General features: G+C 34.9%; 1 protein-coding gene across 1 annotated transcript; it reads right to left on the bottom strand.

Annotated features, from left to right (window-relative positions):
- Positions 1-8,070: 8,070 nt before the first annotated feature.
- Positions 8,071-19,795, bottom strand: LOC138327006 (serine-rich adhesin for platelets-like). The gene is made up of 7 exons (XM_069272968.1): positions 19,481-19,795; positions 16,755-17,300; positions 16,335-16,481; positions 15,493-16,038; positions 14,967-15,047; positions 11,622-11,748; positions 8,071-11,263 (listed from the first exon to the last, which is right to left on the bottom strand). Exons 1-7 carry the CDS (start codon positions 19,560-19,562, stop codon positions 10,339-10,341), a joined length of 2,454 nt encoding a protein of 817 aa, XP_069129069.1. The 5' UTR covers positions 19,563-19,795; the 3' UTR covers positions 8,071-10,338.
- Between the last annotated feature and the right edge of the window lie 459 nt (positions 19,796-20,254).

Raw genomic sequence — 20,254 nt, 5'->3', positions numbered from 1 at the left:
GTTTGGAACATAATTCCGTCAACAAAAAGTCATGCCGTTATATTTTAAACCAGTGTCTATAGCAGGTACCACGGGCGTTTGTTTGACCAGATTGGACTTTATAAAAACATACAAACGAGTCCTTTTTATCTTGATATGCATATATGGCCGTTGTAAATCACATCACGCAAAAATGGCATGTACAATTTGCTGAGGCGTTCTAATTGATACATTTTCAATGATATAGTGTCATCTGAGCATAATAAGAAGACTACTTTTTTAATCCTTTACTATAAATACATCAGTTGTACAATTTCTTTCTCAAAACCAGTCCCCGCTTCAGTTTCAGTATTCAGTATTAAACCAGGTCAATTTTGATGAATGAATGGCTTTCCAATATGACATTTTTGTGCCATATATTGTATAACCACCATATGTATACTAATGTTCAAAACGATTCGACGTGTATGTTTTTGTCGAATCCTATCAAACAAAGGTTGATAGTACCTGCTGTAGACACTGGTGATCATAATGACACTATCTGGTGACAAAAATATGTTCCGAACACTTTTAAATGTGTTGTTTTCTTTATTATAAATAATATATAAATCATCAAGTTTTATCATTCTTTCTAGCAACTTTTCTTTGGAGAAATAATTATGAAGTTATTTTCATAACGAATAAGGGCTTGAATATACAGAGTTGTCTCTCTTACCGTACAGGGCGGTACACCGACAATGGTAGTAATAAAGTCGGAAATCAGGAACGTGAACGCGGTTAGATGATACCAGGTTAAAGAAAGAAACTTATCTTTCTCTAAAGGATTTTGAATTACGAAAATTGCTCACAAAACTGCGAATTAGCACTACAGTTTAGAAATTGAGGCGGTTAGGGTAAAAACGATTCCCCGTCCCCTGCGGTAATGCAAATTTTGTATCGACATTGAGGATGAAACCATTTCCTTTTTAAGAGTTCCGATAACTCTACAGCGAGAAAATTTTTTAATAAACATAAAGATGTAATTAACCATCATCCATCAGATTTTGTTACGCCTCTTGTCTTCTACTAATGTACAACTTATGCAGGATTTAGGCCTCTTTATCAAAAAGTCCTTTGCACTGATAAATGTCTAAATTATTGTTTTAATCTAGTGTGTGGTACGTATGTTTTGCTATCGACGCTTTTGTATGGATGCAAGAAAGCAATAAAGTAGAATTGAAATATTAACGAAGACACTATATTCAAATGAAAACATAGTATAACATATTCCTTTGATTTAAGCATTGCTATTTTATTACAGGTTACGAAACAGAGCTTGGGTAACACAACAGCTACAGTCGTATACTAGTTCGGGTAGAGGTAATGCCGGTAGGTAGCCGCATGACGGCTGGTTTTTTCCACACAATACTTAGTTTTTTAACATCTGTCAATCAATGTATGTTTTAATGAAACACCGATGTAATAATACTTATCTATCATGAAATATTTTCATTTCAACAAATTTTATTGCAAAAAAAATATGCAAATGGATTTGGCAACAGGCAAAGCCTATATTAGCCATCTCCAAACAAATCCGGTATAGTACAATTATCAACAAAATATTTTAACATTTAACCTTACATTATAAATGAATATTTTTATCACTTAGAACCAACATACATAATTCTAATATCCCCCACTCGCATTTTAACACAAAAAATCTACTGCATGGTTGTGACAATTGTGATGAAGAAAAAAATACATATTTATTGCAATGCATATCAGAATATATATCTGAAACTAAAAGATTTTTTTAGATTTTTCTACTATGATAGGTTGGGGAGATACACTAATAATAATATTATGAAATATCGATAAACCGCTCTGGTTTTATCCCTATATATGACTTAGAACACTATATAGACGCCGCCAATTTAAAGTATTTTTACAGTATATTAACAGTTTAATATAAATAGATCAGCAAATGTATGATCCAATGAATAAAAAGATAACCTATATATGACTATAATAGATTATAAAAATAAAACTATTTGCTGATGATACTTCCTTATATGGCATATGTGAAAATAATCCCCAAGAATTAGCCCAAATCGGTCAGATGATCTCAATAATATCAAAACATGGGCCACTAAATGGGACATCAAATTTAATCCTGCTAAAACAGAGTCTGTTATATTTTCCAGGACAAATGTTAAAAATCATCCTGTTATACACTTTTTTAATAATCCTATTACTGAAAACAAAACACATACACACCTTGGTCTTTCACTTAGTGATGATGCTAAATGGAATCTACATATTTCAAACGTATATGATAAAGCTTTTAAAAGACTAAATATTGCTTAAGATAATATAATAATATATTTAATATTAAGATTGCTTAAGAACAAAATTGATAGGAAATCCCTAAACACTATATATATGTCTTATATTAGACCAGTAATTGAATATGCAGATATTGTTTGGGATAATTGTACACGATCTCAAAAAGATCTATTAGAGTCAATACAACTAGAGGCTGCAAGATTAATAACAGGCCTACGTAAAGGCACATCTCATATTAAATTATACAAAGAATTAGGATGGGAAACAGAATACAGAAGATATAAACATAAAGTCATTTTAATGTACCGAATAATGAATAATGAAACACCAGATTATCTAAGAGATATTATTGAATCTTTTATACATGATGAGACACTCTTTAGGTATTCCCTTCGCACAAACAGATTATTTGATCCTCCCTTATGTCGCACAGTAAGTTATTTTGGAGCAACATCTGAATCATCATCATCATAACCATGTGTGTATAAATGTTCTTGTATAGGGATCAACCAACTAAATAAAAAAAGACCTTCGAAATGGCCCCTGTGTATACAAGATTGAGCCCAGGATAGAATTTTAACCCGGCCGCTGATTGGCTGGCTAATTATGAATTTCAAAATAAAAATGTTTTCTGACAGGTAATTATTCCTAGATAACCATGATATGAATTTGGAAATTCATATTGAGATTTAGGTTCAAAATATCAACTTTGATAATGAATAGGTAAAAGCATTAGAATTTCAGGCTTTTTTAGTGCAAAATGCGCCTGATTTCAATAAAGCTAACCTGGTTGGAGTTTGAGCAGAAGGACCCAAACTTTTTTTTCTATTTAGTGTTATATGAGAACCTAGACTTTAATTATAGAACACAACAGCTAACTAATATTCCTTTGTTTTAATAATACAGTACAAAACTTTAACACAGTTTAACACTGTGGTCTATGTAAAATCATTTAGTTGGTTGCTCTCTATAGGGATGTACAGATTGTAATGATACTGAAAATAGAAATATATTAAATCACGTGTCGAATTATATAGCCCAAACAAAGAGATTTAAAGTTGATTTATTTGTGTAAATATAATATTTATTATTCTGGTATATGTAGCCATGTATATCATAGTAATGGTAAGTCTTATAATAGTATACATTATTGTTTATATGTACATGTACCTATAATCCTTCTTCCCTGGAGATCCACCTTGATACAGCTAGCAACTAACAATATATTTGTACTATGGGCAGCCTAATGAGACTTTTACAAACTCAATTTTTGAATTGTCTCTCTGTTAATATGTTAATATGATTATCATTCTTCTTGTGTTATTTTAAGATCATCAAATATTTAAGTAAGGTAACTCCTAAGAAACTAATAATGGGTAAACACTAGTAATTACAAATATAGTTGTAACTCCACAAATCAAATATATGTGTATTTTGTGAGATGTGTTCTTGATGCCCATCAGTGGATGGCTAATTGTGTTAAACACATGTGGACTTTATAGTCTGTATCTGTTGTGGCGAATAGGACCAATATCACAAAATATAAAAAGAAAATTAACTGTTAATTTAAAGAGTTACAATAAATATAATAAAAAATTATGTCATTCCTCATCTAGGAGTTACCTCCCCTTATTTTCATAAACCTCACCATGTATATATGTTTTATATAATTATTTGTTTGTACCACCAATATCGGGAGAAGACTAAGATAGGCTACGCCTGATGTCTACTCCAATTGACACTAACATCTTTTTGTCAATAAAAATATTTGGAAATTGAAATGAAAATTGAACCTATATATGACGTGAGAATAAGTTTCATCCAGATATGAAAAAAATAGTGAGAATGGTTGTAAATGTAATTGAAGAAGTGCTCGTTGAATTTGTTGACCAGATACCTTCCACCATACCATCATGAATTATCCATTACCGCTAATCCATATTATGTTTTTATTACCTCAGTTTCTCCCTTTTTGTGTGACTTTATCGACCATGAAGATTGGATGATTAGCTGGTTAACATGATGCATGTCATTGACCTCTTTCTGTATGTGATCTGTTGTTTGTTGCTCGTGTGTTGTCTAACAATACAAGGACCTCTTTCTGTATGTGATCTGTTGTTTGTTGCTCGTGTGTTGTCTAACAATACAAGGACGTCTTTCTGTATGTGATCTGTTGTTTGTTGCTCGTGTGTTGTCTAACAATACAAGGACCTCTTTCTGTATGTGATCTGTTGTTTGTTGCTCGTGTGTTGTCTAACAATACAAGGACCTCTTTCTGTATGTGATCTGTTGTTTGTTGCTCGTGTGTTGTCTAGACGTCTTTCTGTATGTGATCTGTTGTTTGTTGCTCGTGTGTTGTCTAACAATACACCTCTTTCTGTATGTGATCTGTTGTTTGTTGCTCGTGTGTTGTCTAACAATACAAGGACCTCTTTCTGTATGTGATCTGTTGTTTGTTGGTCGTGTGTTGTCTAACAATACAAGGACCTCTTTCTGTATGTGATCTGTTGTTTGTTGGTCGTGTGTTGTCTAACAATACAAGGACCTCTTTCTGTATGTGATCTGTTGTTTGTTGCTCGTGTGTTGTCTAACAATACAAGGACCTCTTTCTGTATGTGATCTGTTGTTTGTTGCTCGTGTGTTGTCTAACAATACAAGGACCTCTTTCTGTATGTGATCTGTTGTTTGTTGGTCGTGTGTTGTCTAACAATACAAGGACCTCTTTCTGTATGTGATCTGTTGTTTGTTGGTCGTGTGTTGTCTAACAATACAAGGACCTCTTTCTGTATGTGATCTGTTGTTTGTTGCTCGTGTGTTGTCTAACAATACAAGGACCTCTTTCCACTATGTGATCTGTTGTTTGTTGCTCGTGTGTTGTCTAACAATACAAGGACCTCTTTCTGTATGTGATCTGTTGTTTGTTGGTCGTGTGTTGTCTAACAATACAAGGACCTCTTTCTGTATGTGATCTGTTGTTTGTTGGTCGTGTGTTGTCTAACAATACAAGGACCTCTTTCTGTATGTGATCTGTTGTTTGTTGCTCGTGCGTTGTCTAACAATACAAGGACCTCTTTCTGTATGTGATCTGTTGTTTGTTGCTCGTGCGTTGTCTAACAATACAAGGACCTCTTTCCACTGTGTGAATGAGCATGCTTTACAGCTCTGTGGATTAATGTTTTTGTATATTCCATACGATAGTTCATGTCAATGTCTAAGTCTTGTATATTCCATACGATAATTCATGTCAATGTCTAAGTCTTGTATATTCCATACGATACTTCATGTCAATGTCTAAGTCTTGTATATTCCATACGATAATTCATGTCAATGTCTAAGTCTTGTATATTCCATACGATACTTCATGTCAATGTCTAAGTCTTGTATATTCCATACGATACTTCATGTCAATGTCTAAGTCTTGTATATTCCATACGATACTTCATGTCAATGTCTAAGTCTTGTATATTCCATACGATAGTTCATGTCAATGTCTAAGTCTTGTATATTCCATACGATAATTCATGTCAATGTCTAAGTCTTGTATATTCCATACGATAGTTCATGTCAATGTCTAAGTCTTGTATATTCCATACGATACTTCATGTCAATGTTTAAGTCTTGTATATTCCATACGATAGTTCATGTCAATGTCTAAGTCTTGTATATTCCATACGATAGTTCATGTCAATGTCTAAGTCTTGTATATTCCATACGATAGTTCATGTCAATGTCTAAGTCTTGTATATTCCATACGATACTTCATGTCAATGTCTTAGTCTTGTATATTCCATACGATACTTCATGTCAATGTCTAAGTCTTGTATATTCCATACGATACTTCATGTCAATGTCTAAGTCTTGTATATTCCATACGATACTTCATGTCAATGTCTAAGTCTTGTATATTCCATACGATACTTCATGTCAATGTCTAAGTCTTGTATATTCCATACGATACTTCATGTCAATGTCTAAGTCTTGTATATTCCATACGATAGTTCATGTCAATGTCTAAGTCTTGTATATTCCATACGATACTTCATGTCAATGTCTAAGTCTTGTATATTCCATACGATAGTTCATGTCAATGTCTAAGTCTTGTATATTCCATACGATAGTTCATGTCAATGTCTAAGTCTTGTATATTCCATACGATACTTCATGTCAATGTCTAAGTCTTGTATATTCCATACGATAGTTCATGTCAATGTCTAAGTCTTGTATATTCCATACGATAGTTCATGTCAATGTCTAAGTCTTGTATATTCCATACGATACTTCATGTCAATGTCTAAGTCTTGTATATTCCATACGATACTTCATGTCAATGTCTAAGTCTTGTATATTCCATACGATACTTCATGTCAATATCTAAGTCAATGATTCCGCTACTTCATGTTATCACAATAATTACATTGGTGTTATTTTCAGTTTACTATTATAGGTTCATGTGACGGAATAACGAAAGCATTGCTTTTTATTTCCAATAATCCGGAATTAAGAACAATGAAAACTTTTTTTCAATGTTTACTCTTTAAAGACGACAATTCATAATACGACTAAGAGTAGAATTTAACATTTTATTTTTTCTTTGTCTATTTAATTAAGTTTCATTCCCGAACATGACAGATCTTTTAGGTTTAGACGATAGCTTCAATTTTTAAAGCTTTCCCATAAAGTAAATAGAACTACAGTGTAAGTACATGTCAATATGACCAACCCTAAACTTAAATATTAAATCGTTAAATTATAAATATCGAATACATCCCTGATACAACTTGCATGGTAGTATCTGTATCATTGCAGCTGTAGTTGCTATGGATATGTGAAAAAAAATTGTCAAATTTTGTTTTTCATTTAGAATTCATAGAGCGCATCCTTGAACAAACGTGACATTTTTCCAAAACATGTATCTTGAATGCCTTCATATTCTCAGAAAATGCTATGTTCAAAATTGCGTATAAAGTTTATTTGGAAAAAAACTATGAAACAATAGGCCAAAAACTTTGGGGTTCAAAAAGTGCCCAAACCATAGATAGTCCTTTAGATTTGGAACATGCTATTAAAGGGAGATAATCTTTCACTTATTGATCATAATGGATTAGTAGCGTACCAAGCCAATTTGTATACCTCATGGCACACCTTAATTCACTTAGAAACATCTGTGCTAAAATGACGTTGTTAGGATTTAAAAAGGACATATTTAAAGATAGAAGTTTATAGTGCGATATGAATTCCATCATACCTACCCCAGTCATTGTTGTAAAATATTTTAACAATATAAAATTGTTTCTGTTGTAAATCCAAACAGCCTATTGGTTACTATAGTGTAATTACAGTTATTGTAGAGAATTGTCAGTAAGTACATGATAATATCACTGATCACTATATGTAATTTGTTGTACGTATCTGTAATACAACCATGTCACGCACGTGGTAATTTAACTGTCAAAGTTCTTTGTTTACCTTTGATCTCGGTCGTAAATATCTATTCCAATCGCTCTAGAAAAGATTTTCTGTTATCTCTGATATATAGATTGTATCTCAGAATTGACATTTCACAAAGTTCAGTTAACCGTATTTTTCATTTTGACTGCAATGAAAATCCTCTTAAAGATGGCGAAATTGGTGCCAATTGCTACTGATAGAATAGCAGTTGATTTCTTTTTTCTGTAACGTAGTGTAAATAATGTGAATACTACAACTATACATTCATGTGTGTGGTATTTCATTGACCTCAAACAACATAATGCAAATGCCACATAAATGGAATAACGTCAATTTTAATGAATAATGTTATCATTATAACATCAAGTTCAATACACAATGATCAAACAATATAGTGTGTTTAAACAAAGCAAACCATCTCCACAACTTTTAGCTCCTTTTTTGTTCGTTCGTTTTTTTCTCGTTTGTCTGTCTTATTGACTAATTATCCTGTCGTTTGCATTTGGCATTTAAACGTCCGTCTATTCGTCTTGTCTGTCTCTCTGCCTGTCCATAGTTTCAGTCTTGTCTGTTTAATGTACTCTTCTTTCATATACCTACACGTATAATACTGGCTGGTCTAGGGCAATACACTCATGTCGCCTGAGGCTGTATTGGATGGTTACCCATGCAATAACGCCTCGTGACATCACGGCGTCAACAAAATCTCTATTTCCTCGGTAAGATTTTAACATTTTTTCACAAACTTAACTGGTTTTACTATAAAAGATGCAAACAACGGAATTTGTGTTGACAATATCACGTAATTTTTCATGTATGGACAAATTCTAGTCGTGGATTTCTTCGAATTTATTTCAAAATGGCGGGCTATAATAGTTGTAAAATTCCACTAAAACGTCGAGGTATGAAAGAAAAATACTCTTTCATAAGTGGATATGAAGGATAGGGATATTCTACCCTCGGGATCACAAAATGTTATATTTTGTGAGCCTCGGATAGAATATCCCTATCCTTCATATCCACATATGAAAGAGTCTTTTAGTCTTATTTTCGAATAGTCTACCAGTCCCATTCGTCCGTCCGTTCGTCAGTCTACTTTTCTGTCTTTGTCTGTTTGTCTGTTTACGATATATAACTATCTGGCGAAAATATGTTTGACTCACAAGTCACACAACCTCTCGACTGTTATCGAAACCTCAAAAACAACGTTTACTGAAATATAAACATAATGTGTAATAGAGGTTACAGAAATATAAACACAACGCGAAGTACAGTTTACTGAAATATAAACACAATGTGAGATAGAATTTACTGAAATATAAACACAATAAGCAATAGGCTTATTGACAGTCGGAGGTCAGGAGATACCATTAGGGACTAACATGCCCATATTTCTTGACACACAATGAGAGAAAAAGCTTTGAGAATGAGCACCGATTCATTTCAATATCTATTAGTTAAATTTGCCTTGCTGTACAACTATCAGGAAACAAAACCCGCTCTTTTTTCTTTTCCTGCCACATGAGAATAAGTAGAACCCGACTCTGTGATATGCAATAATTGTAGAGTTACAATGTTAAAAGTACTCTAGAGAGGTTTAAAGTGACAACATGATACAAAAATCCACACAAAACATATACAAGTTGATAATAGAGACACGCAAGTCAGTGGCGTAAAATGAAATATCACTTTGCACTAAATACAGATATAGATCAGAGAAATCTATCCCTGTTTAAATACTGGCATTCAACAATAACGGTAAAATATACAACGTTTTTAACTAATCCTTTCCTTCAAACAAATACAACATATGCAACTCGTGTAATGCCTGATCCGGGTTCGAATGTTTTAATGTTCGAACACTTTCAAGGGGATATATGAGTAGCAACAAAGTGTTTACTATGGTTGATAGAAAAGTAAATTATTTCGAATACTTCGAATAACAAGCGGAAATGGTGTTTACATTGGGTTTACAAGACAGTTGAGAAAGTGTGTAAAAATAAAAAAATGACTCGGTGCACCTAATGTTTATGTGAACAGATCCTAACTAATCGAGAACCGTAAAGTTTACACTCGTGTCATAGCACATTACCACGTCGCAAAAATGGACAATATTTATTCATTATTCGCAGTTTGATGGTGAATTTTCTTGATTCATAATATGGCGTACCTCCATGATCAATTAGTCGAAGAAGTTGATATTGTTTCAGACCATGACGACGTATTTTCTAGTGTCAGGGCATCGTATCAAATATGATCCGCATGATATCCAGTCATTTCACACGTGTAATAGTTTGTGCATATGTCACTAGTGTAATATGACCTAACATCAGTTTAATTGACTGTGCCATTCAGTAATCCATTGTGACAGTATGCCATGACGTCAGTAGAAATCTAAGTGACGAAGTAAACGTTAAAGTGACGTCATAATTCGAAGGCGTTTTGAAAAATGGCTCCCTCCGCTTAATGTTTTTGGAAACGAATTCGAAGTTGAAAGTGTTCGCAATGCAAATTATTGTAATTATCTATTTAGAGTATCATTGAATAATTGCTCATTTCATATATAGTCTATGGCCGTCGATGTCACTATATCTCTCCGATGTCTATCTGTACCATACTCGGTCTCCTACTATATATACTCTGCTGTGTCCCTTGGCGGATTAATACTCTCTTCTTCTTTGACGTTTGAGTCTGAGTTTGATGTGTTTCTGGTGAGTTACGCGGGTTTGAATGGATAGCATCGGCCAACGAACTGTGTTGTGGTCTGTATCGGGTCGTAGGTGTAACAGATTCCCTATTTTGATATGTAATAGTTGTTTGTGAATTTTTTGAGGCATAACCCTTTTCACTTTCTGACACATCCTCAGTAGTATTGGATGATTCCACTGGTTCACTACCTAAACTATTCACTTCCCGTGAGTCTGTGGTGAGCTGATCTAACGATTCAGCAGCGTTACCTTTATCCCTCACAATAATTTCACTGTTATCGAAATCTCCCGCTGTCGGGTAGGTCTCGAGCTGCGAGTGGACGGACGGGCTCCTCCAATCAGTGAAGTCGTCCTGACGAAACATGTCTTTTTCTGAGTTAGAGAAACTCAGCTGATCTGAGCCTGCAGACCCAGGAGTCCTTTCAATACTATTAGATTTATATCCCTCATCTGATCTCACCTCCAACTCATTGACTGGGTCTGAAATCGACACCAAACTAGTCTTCATTTCTTTGTTCTCAGTCTCGCCTTCCTGTGGACCTGGTCCCTTCACTACCATTCCCGGAAGGTCTCTTTCTGTTATCACTGGTGAAACAGATCCACGACTACAGACCGAGAGGTCAGAATCATGGCGATTTGGACTCCTTAGTTTGTTGTCCGTGTCACCTGACGTGGGAGCACTAGCTGTCTCGCGCTTTCGTTCTATGTCGTCTGACTTTGACGAATTCCGCGTCTCGCCCTTTTGGAAGCTCGAGTTTGACTGGCTGATATCTTTAATTCGTGTCTTACTCCCGATTGGGTTCCTGCAATAAAAAAAAACTGATGTAAATCTAATACTTTTTACAAGTAATTTTCAAGCTTACAAAAAAGATATGAACATAGCATGTATTAAAAGTATACACCTCATATTTTTTCTTAACATAACTACCAGTCCTTCTTTCCTGATGAAAAAAAAATTAGAATTAAAAAAAATATATATTAGAATTAAAAAAAAAGTTTTTTTGTTCTGTTTTATCATACAAACAACAACACTTTATATAAGACTCGTAAATGACATCTAATAAAATTATTATAATTCGACACAGGGTTATCTATTTCCTTTTTGAATTTGAATCAAATGACCATTTAACCATGATGTACAAATGTTAACAATTTTTTTACCTCTTTTTACAGTAGACTATCAGCACCCCGGCACCTATCAGTAGTAATACTGTTACACAGACACCACCAATGATGGCTCCCACCACCAGTGGCCCGGAGTCGTCCTCATCTTCTGACGTTGACGTGGCTAAAACAATATCGTGGAGGTATTAGCCATTTATATTATATCTAAATATGGATATCGAGATTTGATTTTAAACATATTTTTATTGTCGTAATTTATTGACAACAGGGATTGGACACAAGTTTTGCCAACTTAGTAACGACCTCTCCCGAATACATAATATGAATATATACATAATGGACAGCAATGAAGACAATACATATATATAATATGAATCAAACTTTTCTATTTTAAGAATGAAGGAGAAAAGGGAAAGATAGAGGAGTATAGGAGAGGAGAATAGTTATTTATTAAGTTATAATTATTTGTAAAAGTGATAATTGTATACATAGTTATCTGACTGGCTGGGAAACACCGATCGGTTACTTCCTTAAAACGTTGTCCATTATACACATTCCATAGAAGACATTGCACTGAAGATCCACTCGAAGCCATTCCTTTCCTTGAAAATCTTTCACCTATACCAGCCAGCAGATACAACTAATTTATATTGTTGACATATGTATAACATGTAATCTATTAATCAACTAAGATACGGGGTAGATATAGGAAACAATATATAGGTAGGATGCTCATAATGTCAAAACCTGCCAGTACTATCAATATAAATTTGGACTGCCTTTGCAATATGAAGGTTAGCATCATTTTCTAAATCTGCATCTCCTCTTAGTAATGTATCTAATGTGATGTCACCGGGGAACCAATGAAGATCGTTTAATAATGTCTGTCGTATAATGTGATATTTTGGGCATGTAAGGAAAAAGTGATAAGAGTCTTCGCACGTGAATCCACACTCACATCGTGCTGAAGGCAAAAGATTGGATCTGAAAAGATCGTAATTTAAAGCAAATCGGTTTCAGGAAGGAAAGATTTACTTAAATTTGATTTGAAGGTATTTAAAGTTGGAGAATTTCTAATAGATATATCTAAATTATTCCAAAGAGAAGAAGTTGAAGGAAAGAAGGAGTTTAATGTGCGTTGGAGTCTATAACGATGTTGCCTCACGTCCTGGAAATTTCTTATCGAGAGGGATGGTAAAGAGTCAAATTCTGAGTAAAAGCATGATACCAAATATTTACGAATTATAAGGATCATCAGCGGAATACTAGTGGTAATATTTCATTTTCCTTTTATCTATATTTGTATTCGTGAGAATATGTATGAGTAGATATCTAAACTGGTGGGTATTTGTATTCGTGAGAATATGTATGAGTAGATATCTAAACTGGTGGGTATTTGTATTCGTGAGAATATGTATGAGTAGATATCTAACCTGGTGGGTATTTGTATTCGTGAGAATATGTATGAGTAGATATCTAACCTGGTGGGTATTTGTATTCGTGAGAATATGTATGAGTAGATAATTATAACTGTGGGATTTGTATTCGTGAGAATATGTATGAGTAGATAATCTAACTGGTGGGTATTTGTATTCGTGAGAATATGTATGAGTAGATATCTAACCTGGTGGGTATTTGTATTCGTGAGAATATGTATGAGTAGATATCTAACCTGGTGGGTATTTGTATTCGTGAGAATATGTATGAGTAGATATCTAACTGTGGGTATTTGTATTCGTGAGAATATGTATGAGTAGATATCTAACTGGTGGGTATTTGTATTCGTGAGAATATGTATGAGTAGATATCTAACTGGTGGGTATTTGTATTCGTGTGAGAATATGTATGAGTAGATATCTAACCTGGTGGGTATTTGTATTCGTGAGAATATGTATGAGTAGATATCTAACCTGGTGGGTATTTGTATTCGTGAGAATATGTATGAGTAGATATCTAACCTGGTGGGTATTTGTATTCGTGAGAATATGTATGAGTAGATATCTAACCTGGTGGGTATTTGTATTCGTGAGAATATGTATGAGTAGATATCTAACCTGGTGGGTATTTGTATTCGTGAGAATATGTATGAGTAGATAATAAACCTGGTGGGTATTTATATTCGTGAGAATATGTATGAGTAGATATCTAAGTTGTTGGGTATTTGTATTCGTGAGAATATGTATGAGTAGATATCTAACCTGGTGGGTATTTGTATTCGTGAGAATATGTATGAGTAGATATCTAAGTTGGTGGGTATTTGTATTCGTGAGAATATGTATGAGTAGATATCTAAGCTGGTGGGTATTTGTATTCGTGAGAATATGTATGAGTAGATATCTAAGTTGTTGGGTATTTGTATTCGTGAGAATATGTATGAGTAGATATCTAACCTGGTGGGTATTTGTATTCGTGAGAATATGTATGAGTAGATATCTAACCTGGTGGGTATTTGTATTCGTGAGAATATGTATGAGTAGATATCTAAGCTGTTGGGTATTTGTATTCGTGAGAATATGTATGAGTAGATATCTAACCTGGTGGGTATTTGTATTCGTGAGAATATGTATGAGTAGATATCTAAGTTGTTGGGTATTTGTATTCGTGAGAATATGTATGAGTAGATATCTAAGTTGTTGGGTATTTGTATTCGTGAGAATATGTATGAGTAGATATCTAAGCTGGTGGGTATTTGTATTCGTGAGAATATGTATGAGTAGATATCTAACCTGGTGGGTATTTGTATTCGTGAGAATATGTATGAGTAGATATCTAACCTGGTGGGTATTTGTATTCGTGAGAATATGTATGAGTAGATATCTAACCTGGTGGGTATTTGTATTCGTGAGAATATGTATGAGTAGATATCTAACCTGGTGGGTATTTGTATTCGTGAGAATATGTATGAGTAGATATCTAAGTTGTTGGGTATTTGTATTCGTGAGAATATGTATGAGTAGATATCTAAGTTGTTGGGGGATTTGTATTCGTGAGAATATGTATGAGTAGATATCTAAGTTGTTGGGGGATTTGTATTCGTGAGAATATGTATGAGTAGATATCTAAGTTGTTGGGTATTTGTATTCGTGAGAATATGTATGAGTAGATATCTAAGTTGTTGGGTATTTGTATTCGTGAGAATATGTATGAGTAAATATTTAAGCTGGTGGATTTGATATTATTTTATAGTGACAAGCCTATTCATCTGTATACATTGAAATAGGAACGAGGATAAGTCGTTTTATGGTTTCAGGCAAAGTCCCTCAGTACACATGCCTTAGTTATCACTTGCAGATTGGTTGATGATCTGCTAGAAATGATTGAATCATGATTTGAAAATTGATGTTTATATACGATTAGCCGAATTATCTAGAGACGGCGTACCTTGAGTGTTGACACTGGCCTGTGTGACAGCTGACGTTATCATCGTGGCACATACGTCTGTGTTGGCCGACTTAGAACTGTCTGTGGACGGAAGTAAAATGTGATATAACGGCAAAAGACACATGCAGGGCATTACAGCATACATTATATTATTAATTTGCAAGGGATATTATTAATTTGCAAGCCAATAATGAAAATGTACTTATGATGAAAACACAAATATGGTCGTCTAAGAACGAAGACACCTTCAGCGGATGAGGGCGCGCGGTGTTTGTAAATGGTGTTACTGTAGGGAGATATTCGTTATAGACATTTGGCACTTTATAAGGGATTAGAGACAGAAATCAAAATCATTGGATGTAAAAATAAATTGCGCTCATATTTATAACGAACGGGTGACTCCATACGTTCATAATAAAAGTTTACATCAAACAGGATGATTTATCAGTTTTTCCCACGGACAAAGATACATACATCGTAATATCTTTTTTTCTGTTCGTTTACAAGCTGAAATTATCTCCCTTACCTAGTTTCGGGACAACAACAGGAATTAGATCATCACAGAGATTAGTGAAGTTTGCCACATAATGGATGTAATAGGAGCTAGGTGATGACGCTACAGCGATCAGTTCATCATTGTCAGCAGCCAAAGTATCCCCAACGCCAACCACGAATATACTAGTTCCAGCTGTCCTCAGCGACAGGGCGTTGAAGGCAGTTTGTGCTGTACTTGTGGATTCACTGTAGGTCACTAACACAGCGATATCCGGCGCACCTGCTCGTCCATTAGCGAAAGCGTTGGCACTGATGAAACTAAAGGCTTCGAAAGTTTGGGGGTCACCACTCGGGGTCAAGTCCATCAGGGTGCTGGTGGCGCTTAGAAGTGAAGAGCTGGTCTTGTGAACGTCAAGCGCAAAGCGTTCCTCGATAGTATCGGAGAAGGTTATGATGGAAACCAGAGTATCGTTATCACCTATCGTCAGGGTGGACACTACTTTATACACGAAGTCGGTAACATAGTTCAGATCCGTGTCATTGGCCCCGGACGATACGTCCACAACGAAGATGATATCTGTTTTAAGGAAAAGGCGAGAGTGGATGATTTCATCGTATTTAGGCTTCTGACCAACTGCACTAAGTACGCTAGTACTTGTAGTAGTAAAATATCAAAATTGGGCTTTGGTATTTTGTGCTCTTTAAGACATTTGATGATGCATTTTCATCAATTTACAATGAAATGGAAAATGGATGTATTTTTCTAAGCACAAAATTCACCCCTCAATTTCCATTAACAAAAAGGCATACATTCGATGTATCTAAAAAAAATTTGAATTTCGTAATTTATCTTTATATGATAAGTTATGATACCTTTAAAGGACGAGAGGCCAGCTGGTGTAGTGGTGGCGGTGGTTGTTGGTTGTGTAGTGGTGGTAGTAGTTAGTGTGGTAGTAGTAGTAGGGGCTGAGGTGGTCGTGACGTCACATCCGTCTGCTGACGTCACACTGCTTGTACTATCTGCAAGACGATGCAAACCACACAGTACAATAACGTTGTCTAACTAGTCAAACTATTCGGAGAACGAACATTTGCAACAAAGCTTTGTAGCTTTTCCTAATGCTTTTAAAGAGAAGATGTAACAGTTTCTAAGGCCATTTGGACAAGGTAACTTTGCATGACAAGAAAACACTAGACCGTGTAAATTTATCAAGTGCACCATAGGTGATATTTCAGTCTATCAATATTAGAGCTTTTTCTTTCGTGGAATATGACGCGTCAGTCCATACCTACCGAGTTTAGGGACAAGAATAGGGACCACATCACACAGGACGCTGAAACTATTCACCACATGGTTATTATCTGCATCAGGATCTGTGGAAACAAACTCCATCTCTGACTGAGAAACGCCTGGTCCTATCCCAACAGTGTAGGCATGTATTTCGTTTAGTCCTAACGTGGTAGCAACCGCAGCAGTCTGGAAGATAGCCACGGACTGACTGTGTGCTATTACTACTAAGGTGTCGTCTGCGAGTGTTCGGGAACCCTTACTCGTCTGGAAGGAGTTGGCAATCACGTAGTTCAGTCCAGATACCAATCCATCACTTCCGGTCGGTGTGGTCGATTTCAGATTGTTAAGAGCGGCCAACAATCCAGCTCTGTCCGGGTAGTCGTCGAAATCGAACGATTCTGTGGCCGTGGAGGAGTACGTTACCACAGAAATTAGCATATCGTTTTGTCCGATGGTCAGGAAGGAGGTGACCTTGTATAGAAAATCTATTACAAGGTCAAGTTCACTAGATGTGGCTCCTGAGGTTATATCCACTAGAAATACAATGTCTGGAATATAGATTGTAAACGTTTTATAGTAAAATATTGATTTATATTAGTATTGTTACCAATACGTGTTGAAATAATTCAATTTTATCAATTGTTTCATTTTATCAATTATATAAGAGGCCAGATTACGTATAGTGTTCGCTTCCTCAAGGGCTTTTTCAAGATACTAAAATGTAACAACAAAAATCCAATTTTGGTCGATCTTCAGATATGTTTGAAATTCATGATATTAATACGTTTGTTTGTTTGATTAATCAACGTCATATTAACAGCTATGGTCATGTAAGGACGGCCTCCTATGTATGCGGTGTGTTGCGTGTATGTTGTGCGAGGTGCGTGTTTTGGGAGACTGTGGTATATTCATATTGTGTCTACTTGTATAGTGGAACTATTGCCCTTTTTATAGTGCTATATCACCGAATCATGCTGCCGAAGACACCAAGCAACATACCCCACCCGGTCACATTATACTGACAACGGACGAACCAATCGTCCCACTCCCTGTTTGCTGAGCGCTAAGCAGCAGCAGAAACTACCACTTTTATAGACTTTGGTGTGTCTCGGCCAGGGGACAGAACCCAGAGCCTTCCTCACAGGGACGAACGCTCAACTCAAGGCCAAAAGTGAGGCGGTGCCAAGGGAGGCATTAGGAAGGATGAAGTCAGTTAGGAAGAAGAGAAAAGATAAGATCCTAAATTTAGTCGCCTTCTACGATCATGCAATGGGGGCAGCAGGTACAATTCTAACGCTCTACCTGCAGGGCTGATATTGATACGTAGATTATATATACAAACATTTCGGTATGTGTTTCTTGTTACGTTTGAAATTAATTTTTTTGTACTACTACACTGTATTGCGTTTTTTAATCATTTATTTTCAATTAAATTGTGATCGATTAAGTTAAAAAATCTCGATCTGCATACATCATAATACGACTGACATTTACTAGTGCAATAACCCTCCAAGCAGTTTGAAGATGGCAACTGGTAACCATAACAGAAATGAAATGATAAAATCAAATTGTATCATTGCTTAAATGCCATGCACATTTTACCAATGATTTCGTTGCCCCCATCCGATTGTAGCTTAAGGATATGACCTAGATTTAGATGACGGCAAACCTTCTGGGATCTCTGGTTCTATTTATTTGCATTTTACTTTTCATAGATCTCATAAAACATTGGATTATATTATACTCTGAACTGACGTATTTTTGTGGCTTAGTTTTGATTTTTTTTTATTCCAAACGTCTTTTTCATGAAGATTTAATTACGCAATTTACAGTAAAAAAATCTTTATCAAATTAGTAGTGGAGAATTTTCACAATGACTATTTGACATCATCCACCATATTTAATCGCATGCAAATGTATGTTTATTAAGAGTAACAATGACAACATCAGAAACACGACCATTATGCATGGAAATGAATTCTAAATTCTTAGCCCATAAAGAATATCCAAGGCCCTACGTTTGAACGTCTTTCTAATATCTTATCAGTTGATATATCCGCGAAAAGGTTTCAAATTTAGGAATTTTGTAAATAAGTTCATTAATTAAATATTTTATCTGTACAATCTACAAAAAAAGTTTCTCTGAAGAGTCGACATGATGGATACTTAAAGTAATTTGACATAAACACTGTGAACCATTCAAAATAGAAGTTATCCCTAGTTTCGTGACGAAAACGCGTTATACATAATAATATATTTCATCGAAAATGGGGTGGAAACTTTGAAATTTTTCATGAATGCGAAGCAGAGATGAAATATAACTGTTATTCATCAAGAAACCTTATTTTTGACTTTTCTGAAATGTAATGAATTTATTTACATGCAACATGTGAATATATTGACATCACAAAAGAAATGAAAACTTAACTTCGAGAAAAACATTAATCACAAGAAAATATCACTCCAAAAAGTAAAAATTGGATAAAACCAGAAATAAGACATTTTACTGAGATCCAAGAAAATCCACATAATGCATTAAACAAATTATTACTGGTAGTACCTTTTCGTTTTGGAAAATGATCACGTGCATATTCAATGAGAAAATGTTTTAGGTTGGACCGCATATTGTTTAAATCGTGGTTTATATATAATTAGCAAGTCTAAAAACTTAAAATATTGTTATAAAGTCTGAAGAAAAATATCAAAATAACCATGTCTATCCGCTTACCTTTTTGTTGCGAAGTAACGGGTCTAATGTAATACACTAACAGAACTAAAAGTAAACCTCCAAAAACGATTTTCGAATACATCCTTTATGAAATAAGATGTGCATCTTGATTACTCGAAAGACAAACTCCTTTAAATACGACACGAGAAGGCAGACGGGATCACCTTCGACATTGGGGCCGGTCCTGTCAATGAGAATCACTATATAGACAATCTCACCGTCATAGCACGGAATCCTTTGTCATTATTTGTCTGGGTAATTACACCTATTCCGTCAGCCTATCCCCGAGTTAGAGACCGATATTTAAAGAAAGCAGCGATCTTCTGTTTATGCCTTACCAAGTCACCCCCTTTTAAAGATAATAGAGTTCAGCGACAGAATTCCAAATTTAACAATCGTTATTATAAAAACGTGCCGGTCTCATTGGGACGCTTTAACTGTATTCATATTAGTTGAAAGAATTTCTTGTGAACAGCATTGGCTCAAAATACGTCGTGTTCTGTAGGATTGAACAGAAAAATAGCAATAATTGGACAGAGTTATTAATTTTTTGTCATTCAGTAAAAGTATGTCTCTTTATTCTAACCAATGTACTTTTTCTTTGTTTTTCTTTTCTTTTGCGTGTCCGACAAAAGGAATTTAACTGTAGTGGATTGTCAGAGTAATATTATACCAATTAGTTCCGACAACGCCTTTACAAAACTGTGATCAGGAATTATTTTAATAAAACAATTAAAACTATACATCTGAGCACACCAGAAGATGAGATATATG

The sequence above is a fragment of the Argopecten irradians genome, chromosome 7 (assembly GCF_041381155.1).
Source record: "Argopecten irradians isolate NY chromosome 7, Ai_NY, whole genome shotgun sequence".
In the NCBI taxonomy this organism is placed as follows: domain Eukaryota; kingdom Metazoa; phylum Mollusca; class Bivalvia; order Pectinida; family Pectinidae; genus Argopecten; species Argopecten irradians.
Note: the sequence above shows the minus strand (reverse complement) of the source record. Positions and strands in the feature narration are given on the sequence as shown.

Excerpts from the sequence above, each read along its gene's own strand:
- LOC138327006 (XM_069272968.1), bottom strand. The coding sequence starts at position 19,562 with ATGTATTCGAAAATCGTTTTTGGAGGTTTACTTTTAGTTCTGTTAGTG. Across the intron at positions 17,301-19,480 it reads CGTTACTTCGCAACAAAAAG|ACATTGTATTTCTAGTGGAT; the intron begins GTAAGCGGATAG and ends TCTATATTCCAG. Across the intron at positions 16,039-16,334 it reads TGGCCTCTCGTCCTTTAAAG|ATATCATCTTCGTTGTGGAC; the intron begins GTATCATAACTT and ends TCCTTAAAACAG.